General features: G+C 41.2%; 1 protein-coding gene across 5 annotated transcripts in view; it reads right to left on the bottom strand.

Annotated features, from left to right (window-relative positions):
• The window catches only part of ERC1 (ELKS/RAB6-interacting/CAST family member 1), a 274,453-nt gene that overhangs the window by 210,600 nt on the left and 48,653 nt on the right, over positions 1-15,200 (bottom strand). For all 5 annotated transcript variants that reach the window (XM_065943059.1, XM_065943083.1, XM_065943090.1 and 2 more), the window contains exon 3: positions 5,930-6,346. In XM_065943059.1, the coding sequence (XP_065799131.1) occupies positions 5,930-6,346 (417 nt within the window). The remainder of the gene's footprint in view (positions 1-5,929; positions 6,347-15,200) is intronic.

Genomic DNA, 15,200 nt, shown 5'->3' with positions numbered 1-15,200 from the left:
ATATGCAAAACAGAAAAAGTGACACAGAAGTACAGAACAGACTTTTGAACTCTGGGGGAGAACGTGAGGGTGGGATGTTTTGAAAGAACAGCATGTATATTATCTATGGTGAAACGGACCACCAGCCCAGGTGGGATACATGAGTCAGGTGCTCGGGCCTGGTGCACTGGGAGGACCCTGAGGAGTCGGGTGGAGAGGGAGGTGGGAGGGGGGATCGGGATGGGGAATACGTGTAACTGTATGGCTGATTCATGTCAATGTATGACAAAACCCACTGAAATGTTGTAAAGTGATTGGCCTCCAACTAATAAAATAATATTTAAAAAAAAAAAAAAAATAATGCCTACTCTGACTCTGGCCATAAATTTGAGCCTTTTTCTATTCCTCAAGCTCAATCAGAGCAACAAGAAAAGTTTTAGCAAAGGAAAAAGAAATCTCCCACAATTATGAGATAGATTTATATATATATTTAGGTTTAAAGTCTCCTCTGTGTTAAAAACAATTAAATCATACTAAGGATAATCAGTCTAGTAACACTAGAAAACTGGGCTATGTGCCTTATAGATGGTGGTGCCAATGTATAATTTCCCTGAAAGATAAAGATTCGTACAGAGTAGACTAAGTCAGATGACCTGGGATATACTGGGCTACATCTAATAGAAGCTCTTAGGTCTTACTTGTGACTTTACTAATACTGCTGGCTACGTTCTTTGTATTTCACCTGTTTTACAGAATTGCTATTTCTTACAGTGCCAAATGTGTGACTGAGGCCTCTGATAGAATAATATATAGTCCCTTTTGAAATCGATGATGATGACAGTGTAACTCTAGATATGAGAAAAAGCAACAAGAGGGAATGTTTTCCTGGACCAAGAGGCTAGTAAGACAGGTGGTCCAGAGAATTTTAGATACTGTTTTATGGCCTAATCCAGTAACAGCACATTGAGAGGCCGGTCGACAAAATCTTTGCCAAATCTGAGAATGGACATTCTCAGCACCATGGGATAAAATGGTCATGAAATGCCCCCCTCAAAGTCGTGGTCAAGTTTGTGAGCAAAAAGGGGCTTTGCCAACTGAAGATTGACACTTGCCATCTACATCTACAGCTATTATATCATGGCCACTGCAACTGCTGACTTTCAACGGCCCTGAAAGGAGTTCAGGGTGAAGATCAAGAATGAGGTGTTCCGTGCTCTGGGAAAAACTGGCAGAACAGGCCTTCAGATAGATCTTTTCAAGAGATTTTATGAGTCCCAATTCTTGCATCTTCTCACACCTAGAGAAACACTGACATCATTAATGGTGCCATCTGCTTTAGCTATTAAAGAAAAAATTTTACAATTAAAAGTCAAAATAGAGTACTCAGCTATGGTTCAGACATCCTGGGAAATAACCAGGTGTTACTATGGGTGTAATTTCAGATTAGATGTTGTATTGCTAGACACTTGAGTTTTCTGAGTCGTGTCAGGCTTGGATGCCACCATTCTCCAAGCAATGTCTGCTGAAAGCTAGTAACTTATACCTTACTTTTTATAAAACTAGGCAACTGGCCACCTGGCTAAAAGTTTCCCCAAAATGCCAGGTCCAGACTGGGTTTCAGGCCTATTCTCCTTAAAAAAAAAAAAAAGACTTATTTTGTCTATTAAAATTCCAGTTATCCCTCCACCAGCTATTACTAATTGGGTCTGTTACAACAAAATGGCAGACCAAAAGATTGAGATTTTAATCATACAAAGTTCAGATTTAAGACTTAAAACTCAGGAATACTTCCAATTCAGTGTCTCCTCTCCAAGCTGAGACAGTCCTAAGCCCCATTTTGACAGGAAGTTATCACAGTCATAGTTGCCCTGTTCCCTAAATTAAAACTGAACAAGACTCTGTGGGGTGGTGACTCTGGAGTACAGATCTGTTCTGTGTTCTCCATTTCTTGTCTGTAGGATATAGGCTTCATTCAGCCTCCTTGACCTTCCCTGAGTTCCAAAGGGTAGATTCAAACGGTTGCTAATCAGGGAAGGGAGGGAATACAGAAACAGAGGAGAAACAATCAAATGGTGGTACAGCCTTGAGACGGGGTCCTAGTTCCTACTCAAAGAAATATGCATAACGTCTTTTGAGTTCTTCTACAGAACTGGAGCCCCCACCCAGGTGGAGGATGGTAACTTCAGACTAAACACAAGATTCCTGGAGCACAGCTCTGTTGCTTCACCACCAGCCAATCAAAAAAAAAAAGTCACAAACCCTGCAGCCCTCACCCCAAATATTGCCTCCTGTTTCTGGGGACCAGTGATGACCATCCTTTTAGGTCTGTTTGGCCCCTGTCTATTTCATCTCTGAGAGGCGCCAACAGTTTCAAACTAAATTGCTGTTATTACAAGGGGTGAAAGCAGGTTTCAGATGTGGAATACCCTAACTTAGGTCAGGTATAGAGAGACTTCTGCTCTGCTAGGCAGGCCTACACCCAGGCACAGCAGGAAGAAGTTACAGAAGAAAGAGACCTCCGCCCCAATTCCCAAGAAGCATCTTGAGTATGAAGTCTCTCAGGGGGGAGTTGTTAGGGGAAGCACACTGATTGAAACCGCCCACCCTGGCCAGGCACCATAGTAACCATTTGCATGAGTTGTTTTATGGCAGGAGATCCTGATAAGGAATACGGAACTAATAAGCCACCACCAGCCTGAAGAGTTCAGGAAAGATCGAGAGGAGACACTACCTGTCCGTCCACTTCCCAGAATCCCTCTCGCTAGCATCCATCTTGGCTGAGCGATGCGTGCGCCACCAGGAAAGACTCTGAATTAGAATGATTGGCCAAAGACTACCCGGAAACGAATCCCATCACCATAAAACCCAAGACTGCGAGCCACACGGCAGAGCAGTTCTCCTGGGTTCCCTTACCCTCCTGCTCTCCACCCGGGTGCCCTTTCCCAGTAAAATCTCTTGCTTTGTCAACATGTGTCTCCTCGGACAATTCATTTCCGAGTGTTAGACAAGAGCCCAGTTTCGGGCCCTGGAAGGGGTCCCCCTTCCTGCAACAGAATCATGGTCATGAACAAAATGGAAAACTAATCACAAATATTTCTGGATAGGAAAACCATTTTAATATTACTGTATCTCAAATCTAAGACGCCACCAATTGTATGGCAAACTACTGTTCAATGTGCTGGAGAGAAAAGAAGGGAATGCCTCCAAATAAATCGTGACTCAAAGATTCATTTAGAATTTTTATTTTATATTGATTGCAAGATTCTTTTTTACTTATTTAACCATAAAAGTTTAACCATATACAACCCTAAACTGTTTTTACAACTTTCCTCATACCGATAACTTTTTGTTTCAGTGCAGATTCACACCACAGTATTACTGAGGGGGCACTGAACATCAATTAAAGTTAACGAGAAAAACAGCAACAATGCTCAGAACATGGGCTTCAGTGGTGACAAAACGAGCAGCTGTGACCGTGCGGGTGCACAGGTAAAGCAGGACTGCGGCCTTGCTGACAGGGACTCCGAGATACCACCAAGGGAAAGTGAGAGGGAAAGTCACTCAGGCACGCCTGACTCTGCGACCGCAGGGACTGTAGCCCACCAGGCTCCTCTGTCCATGTGGATTCTCCAGGCAAGAGTACTGGAGTGGGTAGACATTTCCTTCTCCAGGGGGTGTTCCTGACCCAGGGATTGAACCTGGGTCTCCCGCATGGCAGGTAGACCCTTAACCGTCTGAGCCACCAGGGAAGCCCCAACAAAGGTAAGACTTAATTTCACAATGTTAAAATGGGGAAAAGTGAGTCTTGGAATTGATGAATTACTGCTGTTTTTCAGAGGTGGATGATAATCTAATAAGAATAAAACCTATGGATGTCTCAGTGTTGTCAACTTATAATTCTTTCTACCTTTCTTCACACACTGGTGCTATAATGTACAACAGTCGTTTCAAGTCACCACTCATCAACAGATTAGAGCCATTAAGAGTCTACTAGACTTCCTTGATCACTTGTAACACCCCCTCCCCCATCTATGCTCAAAACAACCAGAGTAAATTTTAAAAGCTAAACCAGATCTTATCACTCCCTTGATTAAACACTGTGGCAGTTTTCCCTTGGACTTTGAATAAAACTGTTGCATTACCTGCAAGGATCATGGAGGCGAGCACTTTTGTCTCCAGAGGGCAGGGACTGTGTTCACTGTGGCTTCCCCGTGCTCTGCACCGGGTGAGCACCCAACGGACAACTCATGAGTGGAAGGAACGAACCTGGCCCCGGCGACCTCTTCAACATCCAATCTCATGCCCACCTCCCCGAGACAATATGGTTTTTGCCTTCTCGTCTCCTCGCTGTCTGCTCAAACTCCTTCCCCTCAGGCCATTGAAACCGTTAACCTTCTCCGGGGTTAGCGTTCGGGTTAGGACAGGATTTTACACAAATGCTCAGAAAGACCGTTTCATCTTTCTTCAGTGTTCCCTTAAAGGGCACCTCCTCAAAGGTGCTTGTGTACCCTGTTAACCCTTCTCCCGACATAATCAGACTCAACTAGTTTATGTCATCTCATAATTATCAGTTCACTGCCTCTCACCGAACTTTTAAGTTCTGGGATGGCACAGACCATGTGTTCTGACATGAAAAATGTTAAGAAGTGTATACCCAGTGCCTATCCCAGGACTGAATATAAACTAGAGGCTCCAAGGGACACCTGCCGAGTAAATGGGAACAGAAAGGTGATGCTAAGTGCCTCTAGCACCTTACTATTTTGGAAACAATCTTTATGTAACAGTCGAGGCACAAATTGCAAAACTCCACCCCAAACAGTCATTTTAACTTTTGTTAATTGTTTTTTCTAACATACACACATTTAATTATTCAAGCATCTTGCTATGGCAATAAAGACTTTTTCCTATTTCAAGATTATATTAAAAGTTTTTTACTTAAATTTTCTTCTAGCTGTTTTCATTTTTTAAAAAATAACTGTTTATTTCATCTAGAATTTAATTTGATGTGACTATGTAAACTATTTTCCAATGGCTATTATTCCAAAACATACATCATAACTTAAAACTACATTATTTTTTAGAATAGAATAGAAATTCTGTCTCATCAATTTAGCTATCTATTACTGTGCCAGTACCACACATTTTAATATCGTTGAATATAAAGTACATTTGCTTAAACAAGTGTTCCAATACTGAAGAAACTATGTTTCTTCATTGTTCACAAGTGAGTTAGCTCAAGTCTCTGACCTCATAGAGAGTCAGAGCAGTCAATTTTTTTTTAATTCAACGTAAGATGAATTCTTCAGTTATGATTTCTTAAAATGAAGTATTACATAGAAAAGTGAAACATTACCAGTAGTCACAGTGGTCAGCTAAAGCCCAAGTTTCCTCTCTAGAAAATAAGTGATAGTTTGCCTCTATGTCATTCCTCCCGCTGTGCCTCCATGGCAGCAGATGATTTTTATCACGTATCTTTTACAGCAAGGCAACAGTTTCCATAGAAACCACAGGGCAAACATCCATTACTGCTGCCCAGGACTTTACAGGCATACTTAAAACTGAGGTCATTGCTCACTTTCAATGATTAATACATTTAAAAATTGAGCAATAGTTAGCTACTCTGATTCTGATTTTGTTGTGTGTGTCTCTATGAACAAATCAAGAGATGAGTAACCAATCAAGAATATTCTGTGCCCCTCTAAGCAACAAAATAAGTCTACAAGAGGGGAAAAGAAAAACCCAGAAAGTCATTAAGCTGGTATACATGCCAGTCAATGTCAGCTCACACAAGACAGCAAATCAGAACAGAAATCGGTGCAGAATTTAAGTACCAAAGAAAGAGTTCCCCTTCCACTAGCTTAGAGAGCACATAAATTCATCTAGGCCAGGATGCTAACTAATCAGGGAAAAAAGACAGAGTGCCATTACGGCTGAGAAAGTGGCCACTCACCTCTCTCAGCAGAGCGTTCTCTTTCTCCTTCTGTTCCAGTAAGCTTTCAAGGTGGTGCACGTGCATCTCTGCCTCCGCCAGCCTCCGTGTCCTCTCGTGGTCCTCCTCGGTGGCCTTGGCAGACAGCCCCTTGCTCTGCAGCATCTCCAGCAGCTTCTTGATGGACTCGTCGCGTGCGTTCAGGGTCTGCTTCTGAGTCTCGATCCGCAGCTCCATCTCCTCCAGCGTCTTGCGCAGCAGGAACAGCTCCTTGGCCTGCCGCTCGTGCTCCGCGTGCAGCCTCTGGAAGTTCTCCTCCGTCAGTTCCGCCACGCATGGCTCGCCGGTCCTACTGCTGCTGTCTTGCTGGAACAGCTGGTTCAGGTCCCTCTGGATCCGCAGCTCGTCCTGGAGAGCCTGGATGGTCATCTGCATGTGCTGGGTCCAGACAGAAAAGAAGACCCAGGTCAGCTCTCCCCCTCCAGGAGCACAAACAGAGCGGGATCAGCGGAGGCAGGAGGCGGCTACCACAGCTCTCAGAACCCCGCACTGAACAAACCAGAAATCGCGTTCTTCTGTTCCACACTGTCTTTCCTATCTGTAGTGTTTGTCACTCGGTCATGCCCGACTTTGTGACCTCATGAATTGTAGCCCACCAGGCTCCTCTGTCCATGGCATTCTCCAGGCAAGAATACTGGAGTGGGTTGCCATGTCCTCCTCCAGAGGATCTTCCCAACCCAGGGACTGAACCCAGGTCTCCCACGTTGCAAGCAGATTCTTTACCACCTGAGCCACCAGGGAAGCCCTTACAATCTGTAAAATGTCAGTAATTTAACTTGTGTTTATCATCAACAGGAAACAAGGTGACTCCAGCAACTCTTCACTGTGCTTAAGCTACGACTAAATGAAGATACTCTTCAAAATTAATAGAGTGTATCAGCTAGAACTGAAGGAAAGGAAAGGGGGAAGATAGGGGAAATCTATAGGAATGCAAACATACCATAAAAAAGTTTCACTAGAAACCACAAGGGATACCAAAATACAAAATGACTTTTAAGTGCTTTACAATTAAATTTCCACAGTAAATAATAAACGTTAACAGTGCATGCCAGTATGACTGAATCACTTCACTGTTCACCTGAAACTACCACATTATCCCAATAGAAAATAAAAAAATTTTTTAAAAAGTACATGTCAGAATGTGCTTAGCACTCTAAATGTTCATTCATTTAATCCTCACTGTAACACATGCACCATGATTCGAATTTTATTGATAATGACACCAATCGTACAGAGACTTAAATAACTCACCCCAAGATCACACAGCAACAGGGCTGGCATCGAATTAAAGCAATCCTCCCAGCCCGTGGATGCCAGTACCCACAAGTACCAAGATAACGTGAAGCTTTAACCACAAAAAACAAAACACAAAATAACGAGACTGTGGGAGCTATTGATTCAGAAGAGGGTAACAATATAGGTGAGTAATTATAAGATGTCTGTGCAGATGAACTCCTAAAACGTTGCGGAGGTTGTATCTTTAGCTATATCCCTAAAGACAGTATGTGAACCTCTAATCTGAATTGATAAATTCTAGAACGTTATGCTGCTGCTGCTATTTAATCGCTAAGTTGTGTCCAACTCTTTGCGACCTGATGAAACGCAGGCCACCGGGCTCCTCTGTGCTTGAGATTCCCCAGGCAAGAATACTGGAGTGGATTGCCATTTCCTCCTTCAGGGGATCTCACTGACCCAGGGATCAAACCTGCGTCTCCTGCATCTCCTGAATTAGCAGGCAGATTCTTTACCACTGGGGCTACCTGGGAAGTCCCTAGAACACTATACAAAGAATTCAAAAGGAAGTTACATTGAGAACCCTATTTTTAGAAATGAAGAAGCAACAACAGAAAATCACTCTTTGTAGGCAGGTATTCAAGCCTGGCAGTGTGCCATGCTGGACGGAAACTAGCCCCAAATCAGAAGACACTAGCTTCAGTTCCAGCTCTCGTACCAAAGAGCTACCCAATTTGGGACATGTGGCCATCTTTTATAGTTTCAGATTTCTCGTATTTAAACTGAGGACAGAAATACCTGCACCGTGTTTTCACAGAGCTAAAGACATCATGGAAACCAGTGTACGTTAAAACATACATTGTTCAGTATTTTTGGCAAACTCTAAAACAATAGTAAATATCTCAAGGAAATGATCTGGCAAGTGTACAAAGATGCTCACTGTTGTTTAAACCACTGACAAGATTAGAAACAACCTAAAGGGATATTAATAGGTGATGAGTTGAGTAAATGAGAAATGACCACCCAGTTTAATACCATGCATCAATATTTTAAAATGCAGGTTTATATTTACTGTTAAAACTATAATCACAACATATTAAGTGTAAAAAAAAGCAGATTACATAATAGCAAGTATAGGATGATCTCAATTCTAATTTTTATAAAAGTATATACATGCACAGAGAAAAAGACTTCAGAGATGCCTGCTTCTCTGTGTTCAGTTTACTACCACTTTGGTGAAAAGGGACAGACAATAAGTATTTACTATAAGTAAAAATAAAATATTCATAAGAAATAAAAATACCTCTAAATTTTACACAACAATTTAATTGTTATTTTGGGGACAGAAGGCAGGGAGGGAGAGAGAGAAGGAGGGAAGGAAGGCGGAAGAGACTGGAATGACAGGAACAACCTGTAAGAAACTTTATTCTATTCTGCATAAAAATGTTTTTAACTGAGGTGAAATTGAGATTGAAAATTTTTTGATGATAGCTTTGTGCATGTGTGCTAATTTGCTTTAGCCATGTCTAATCCTTTGAGACATTATGGACTGTAGCCCACCAGGTTCCTTGAATACTGATGTGGGTTGCCATTTCCTCCTCCAGGGGATCTTCCCAACCTAGGGATCGAACCCTCATCTCTGATGTCTCCTGCACTGGCAGGCAGGTTCTTTATCACTAGCACCACCTGGGTATTGAGACATAATTCACATATACCATAAAATTCCCTGGTTTAAAGTGTGTATATAAATCAGCAGTTTTCAGGGTATTAAAAGTTCTACATCAATCACTACTATCTAATTCGAGAACACTGCCATCACCACTTAAGAGACACACATTTGCAGTCACTTCCCATCTTTCTTGCCTCCTAACCCTCCTCCTCAATTTGAAGAGCTCAAGAGAATGGATGGATGTACTACATAGATGGATGTACTAGCCACTCAAAAGTTAAATTTTAAAAAAATGCCTACTAATACTTTTCAGTCTCAGATAGGAATGAAATTCTGACACATGCTACAGCATGGGAGAACCCTGAGGATATTATGTCAGATGAAATAAGCCAGTCACAGAAGACAAACATTATACGATTTCACTTACATGAGGGATCTGGGGCAGTCAGATTTAAAGAAACAGAAAGTACAGGAGTGGCTGCCAGGCGCTGGGAAGGAGGAGGGAGGCGGCAGACAGGAAGTGACTGCTTGATGGGCACAGAGATTCAGTTTAACAGGATGACAAGAGCTCCGGAGGTAGATGGTGGTGACGGCTGCACATCAGTGTGGATGCACCTATTAACTGTGTACCTGAAAACTGGTTAAGGTGGTAAATTCAAGGTGGTTAATGTAAGATGTGTGTGTGCGCACATGTGCACACACGTGAGTGCACTCAGTTGTGTTCGACTCTTTGCAACCCCATGGACTGTAGCCCACCAGGTCCATGGGATCTTCCAACCTAGGGATAGAACTCAAGTGTCCCGCATCTCTGACATTGGCAGGCAGATTCTTCACAACTGAGCCACCAGGAAAGCCTGATGTACTTTATGGCAGTTTAAAACCTGGGGGAATAATATGCTTGTCACAGAATTCTAGTGTGTTGGTATTAATAATTTACTTGTAACTACTGATAATTAGGTTGGTCCTCATTCTTCACTATTGTAACAGGCACCTTCATATGTACATCTATGCACATAAATCCAAATTTTTATTGGAGATGAATTCTGAAAAGTGGAAATGCTGGATCAGAGAGTATAAACAGTTATAATTTTAACACAGACAACAAATTATCTCTAAAAAGGTTTGTATCAGCTTCTGCCAAACAATGTCTGAGCACTTTCCCATATTTTTGACAGCAGGGTATTTTCTTTCTTCTCTTTCTTTTTCAGGCTTTTCTTTGCTTACAAGTGAGACTGAACATCTATTCATCTATCTACAGGCGCTTCTGTGACTCACCTGTTCTTGTTCTTTCCCATTTTGTTTGAGGACATTTAACACTTCAAGAGGTTTTATATTTGGAAAATAACCTTCCACGTGCTGTGCATGTTACAAATATATTTCCAAATCTGTTTTTCTTTTAACATAGTTTATGGCAAGTTTAAATGGATCATTTTTTTAATGCCAAGATAAGAACCTTTTCTTTTATAATTTCTGGTTTGAGTATTATGCTTAGCAAGTAGTAAAGATTCAATTATGGTAGTCTTCAAACTCTTGAAAAGCACTGCTTTTTCTTGTGAAAAATGAATTAACAAAAAAAATTATCAGGTATCTGAATTCAGGAATATCATTTTTAAATACATTTAACTGCCCACATCACACTGTAAAGATTCTTCAACAGTTGCCGGAGTTCAATTCCTAGTTTCATTCTTAATCTTTGGAAGTCAAAAAAATCCAAATAAATTCTGACCAAATTTACCCCAAAGGGATGTACCAGAAGTTAAATTTAACAACGAAATTGATTCCTAGTTACAACTGTTTGTCTGTTCTGAACATCCATCATCGAATTAATTTAATTCAGGAGAAACAGACTTTGACCACAGCTCATGGAGTTACGTACCCACTTGTGATTAAACTTGTGATTAAACTAGCATGGCAATCACTATTCTGGTGAAGGAAGAAAATATAATTGCCAGCGCGCCCTGCTTCTTCAGCTCTGCTTCGCCCACCCTACTGGGATACAGAATGAAAACAATGCTCTGAACTGGTGACCTCAAAGGCTATGCAGCAATTTTCTCCACTGAAATGGGAATCAACACCCCTTCTTCTTTGGGCTATATTCAAGCTAGCTTCATTTTGTAAGAACCCCTGCCAACAACCTTGGAGGAGAAAGCAGCAGAGGCGAGAAGCCAGGCTGCTCTAGCACGTGACACAGAAGACGAAGTGAGCACAGCTACACACAGCACAGACATTTACCACAATCAACCAAAAAGAGACGTGATGGATTCTGGAGGAAGATGTCACGTGTCAGGTATTAGCAGACGTTCTAGTTGACAACTCTGCTCAGGACACTCTCCAAAGTGATCTCACACTTCTCACCTTCCAGACTTTATATCGACCCTCACAGGCCTGCTTCTGTTCACTCTCATACTCAGCTTGATCTGGAAGATGGAAAAACTGCTTAAACTTTGCTCTATGGCAAGAAAAGCCTTTTTTTTTTAAAGAAAAAAATTTTCAACCCATAGGATCTTCTCTCTCTGAAAGAAGGAATGAGAGAAAGGATAGAAAAGACTGAGAAGAATCCTAACTTCTCTCATCCTACATCCTGAAATGGCATCTTTCCCTGAGAATTCCCACAAAATACAACTACTTCCATCTTCCTACCGAAAATTTGAGGTCAAAGATTCCTATAAAAATGATCTTGGAGATAAGGACACTGAAAATCTGAAAGCAACAATAACCAGTAGTTTCAAGAATCTCCTTTCTGTCCTCTTCCTATTTACTGAAAAACTAAATAAGCAAGTTTCTTTTTTCTATCAGGTATCTGAAAAACAAAAAGTCATACAGGGATACCTGATTCACTACCAATGTTTAAACTATTTTGAAACTAAATATATGAACTGGGATAGATGCTTATATAATTTTCTTCTGACAACTTTTAAGAACAAATTCTTTGATCTCCATATTATAAGGAAAATTGACTTTTTGAAATAACACTTGATCCAAGGTATCTAAACTGAAACAAAAAAACTTAAATTAGAGGTTCACAAAGGAATATCTGATGACGTTAGTGAACCTAAAATATTTCATATTTCTAACACAGATTTAAGCAGAAGAAAATTTGAATCCCAACCTACAGACAAGTGCCACAAAAACATGAAACCTACAGGAACCCAAGAAGAGTGTTTTCTCCTAAGAGGGAAAACTAACCCCAAGTGTGTTTCAGTCCAGAAGAAAAACGGATTTTAAGAGGACTCTGGCCACCCTGGGAGTTCTCTCCATCAACAAGAGCTAGTAATTAACTTGAAAGAGTCCATTTTCAGACAATTCTGCCCACAGAGGCTGTGCTATTGAAAAATAAACTTAACCAAACACTGAAGAACAGAGAAGAAAATAAAAGTGTAACTAACCCCTTCCTGATGGAAGAAAGATCTTTATCAGCTACCATGTAGTAGGCATTATGCTCCCTGCGAGACACAATGGCAGATGGGCATAACAAACACGGCCTGTGTCCACATCAAGGTAGATAAGATAGTTTTTAATCCCAGCAACAACAAACACACACATGCACACAATTATAACTGCAAACAGGAATAAAAGCTATAAATTCAAGGTAGTAAGAGATAAGAGAAGATTTGGGGCTGGGTAAGATCTGAAGAAGTTAACTTCTGTTAACTATTTAAAGACTCAACATGTATCCTTACTTAGGTAAAGACTCTGAAGGAGGAGCAGACAGAGGAACTAAGGAGGATGAGCACCAGGGAAGTGTGGCAAGAGGTGTAATGGCTTTTAAGGGGAACAGGAAGCCCTGAGAAAGTTCTGAGCAGAGAATGACTATCATCACTAATAGTCACCAAGTGCCGGCCACATGCCAGGCACACAGAGTCACATGAGGTAAGACTGAATACCCATTTTACAGATGAGGAAACTGAGGTTTGGAGAGACTCAGCAGCCAAGGTCACGTAACTAGTGAGTAAGCCAGGATTCACACATCACAAGTGCATTTTCTAACACTTTCACCGGCTGCAATGAGGCTGCACGCTTGGGGAAAGAGAAAGACTGGATAAAATCGGGAGACCTCTGCCAACAATGGCAGGACCGAAATATGACAGTACTCTGGGGTGGGAAATGGGTGATTTACAGAAATACTTCAGAGAAAAAAATTATCAGGATTTAACTGGCAGGGTGGGAAAGGAGGGTGGTGGCAATCAAGGAAGATTCTGAAGTTTCTGACTTTAACACCACAGACAAGCTGGTGGAACCATAAACAAAAATGGGGGAAAATAAGCAAGGACCAGAACTGAGAGGAGATCTTCAGCTGAAATGTGAGGTGCTTCTGAGACGCTGAGAAAAGGATTAAGGAACAACTGTGCATGTGGGTCTAGAGCTTCGAGGAATGAAATGAGCTAAAGATACAGGTGTGTATGGCTGCGTTGGTTTGCTCTGCACCTGAAACTACCACAACAGTGTTAACGGCTCTACTCCAATGTAAAATAAAGTTGTTTTTTTAAATGAATTAAACTAATTATTAAAATTCTTGGGAAAATAAAGATAAAAGTTGTGGAAGCTCTGATACACAGATTTGTCAACTGAGGCCAAAGTAGTGATGGAGCCGCCCTAGGAAAAGAAAACAGAGTAAGAGGAGATAGTCACGGGCCTGATTCAACACTAGATGCAGGCAGAGGAGGGGCTGGCAAAGGAGACAAGAGCAGTTTGGAAAGTGAGCAGAAATCAGGAACACAGCATCACAGGAGCTGAAGGACACGGATAAGGACCCCTCCTCAAGGTTAGGGGAGAACACGAAGAAAGAAGGACTTGGCTATGGGTTCAATTCCTGGTTCCAACAGGACAAGTTGAGTGAAGTTCCTTAAACACTCTGAGCTCTACTTGAGTAATCTACACTATGAGCCCTGCAGGTTTATACAATAATCAGCAGTAAGAGAGAACATCTATCACACTGCCAACTGTCAATAAGTGGCAGCTGCTGCTGCTGTTTGTACTAATAAAATCAAAAGGTCTGGTTAGTGGCTCATAGAACCCAGCCCTAAGAAGCCCCAGGGATTCTAAAGACCATCTTCAGGGACAGCCTGGCAGGGCCACACCCAGGCACCTGGGCCCGCAGTCCTGCCTCAGAGCAATCTGCTTTCTTTTTCATTTTACTCCTTCAGAGAAGTTTTATTTCCATACCTGAATAATATCCATTTGAAAACATGGGTCTATGGCTTAAAATGTTTTTCACAAAGCACTGACTGGATCATCTCAATAGCCCTTTCAAGTCATCTGGACTATTAGCTTATAATGTTTCACACCAAAGTAAAATATGCGAGAAATAACGACAAAACAACTTGCTTGGTAGCATAATCCCTAACATGAACCTCATAATTTATGATAATTACTTAATGAGAATAAAGGTTATAAATCAACTAGCTCTGTGTATCTACTGAAAACTGTACTGGGGTCAGTGCCATTCCTGTCACTGAAGCACCACAGTCTTAAAATCAGCAATTTTTTTGTTTGTTTGCTTAAGATTACAACTGGCATGAAGAGTGAGGAAAAGAGTTAAGAGTTAAGCACCATTAAAATCACATAGGGCTTTCTCTTTCATGAAAAGTAATGTTGGCTAGTGTGTGCAAATGACTTGTTTTCTTTTCGATAAGCCCTGTGTGAAGGAACCACTTAAGAGAGCGTCAGAACATCTGCCTGGACTTTTCTCACTGAAATTGGTACCTCTAAAAACTCAGTGTCCTTTTCTTGTGCTACTGATAGCTTGTAACTAATCACTTTCTCTGTCATTGCTCTGTCTGGTCCTCTTGGCTAAACCCCATACTCCTCAGTTTATTCTGTTGTGCAATGGCTGCTCTGGTGCAGCTGAAAATTCTCAGGGAAGCTCCATGACACAGATGTCCTAATACGTCCTAATACTTTGTCTTCAAGTTTTACAGAGCCTTGCTGATCTTTGTCCCAGACACTGGTGACCTTTTTTCATCTAGAACATGATCAGAAGTGTACTGCATTTTTTAAAATGTAACATCATTTTTTAACTACAACTTTAGAATTTACATAGTAAAAGACAGTTCTCTTAAATGACAGAATTTGCTAGTGGATAGAATTTCCATTGGCAGATTAAAAAGCAAATATTACGACAGGCTTTACTTTTTTTTTAAAGGCCTTAGTTATAGCTTTCTTTTTATGTATTTTAAAACTATGCTTTTGAAATATTCTTGATATTCTTACGACATAGTGCATAAAGGAAATCTTGAGCAATTAAATAGGAGCTGACGATGTTCAACAGCTGTCTTCATTTTAACAGCTCACCTAATGATGAAGAACAAAAGAAGTGCATCTAGAAGATTT

Source organism: Muntiacus reevesi, chromosome 1 (assembly GCF_963930625.1).
Source record: "Muntiacus reevesi chromosome 1, mMunRee1.1, whole genome shotgun sequence".
NCBI lineage: Eukaryota > Metazoa > Chordata > Mammalia > Artiodactyla > Cervidae > Muntiacus > Muntiacus reevesi.
This window is presented reverse-complemented; position numbering and strand designations above follow the sequence as displayed.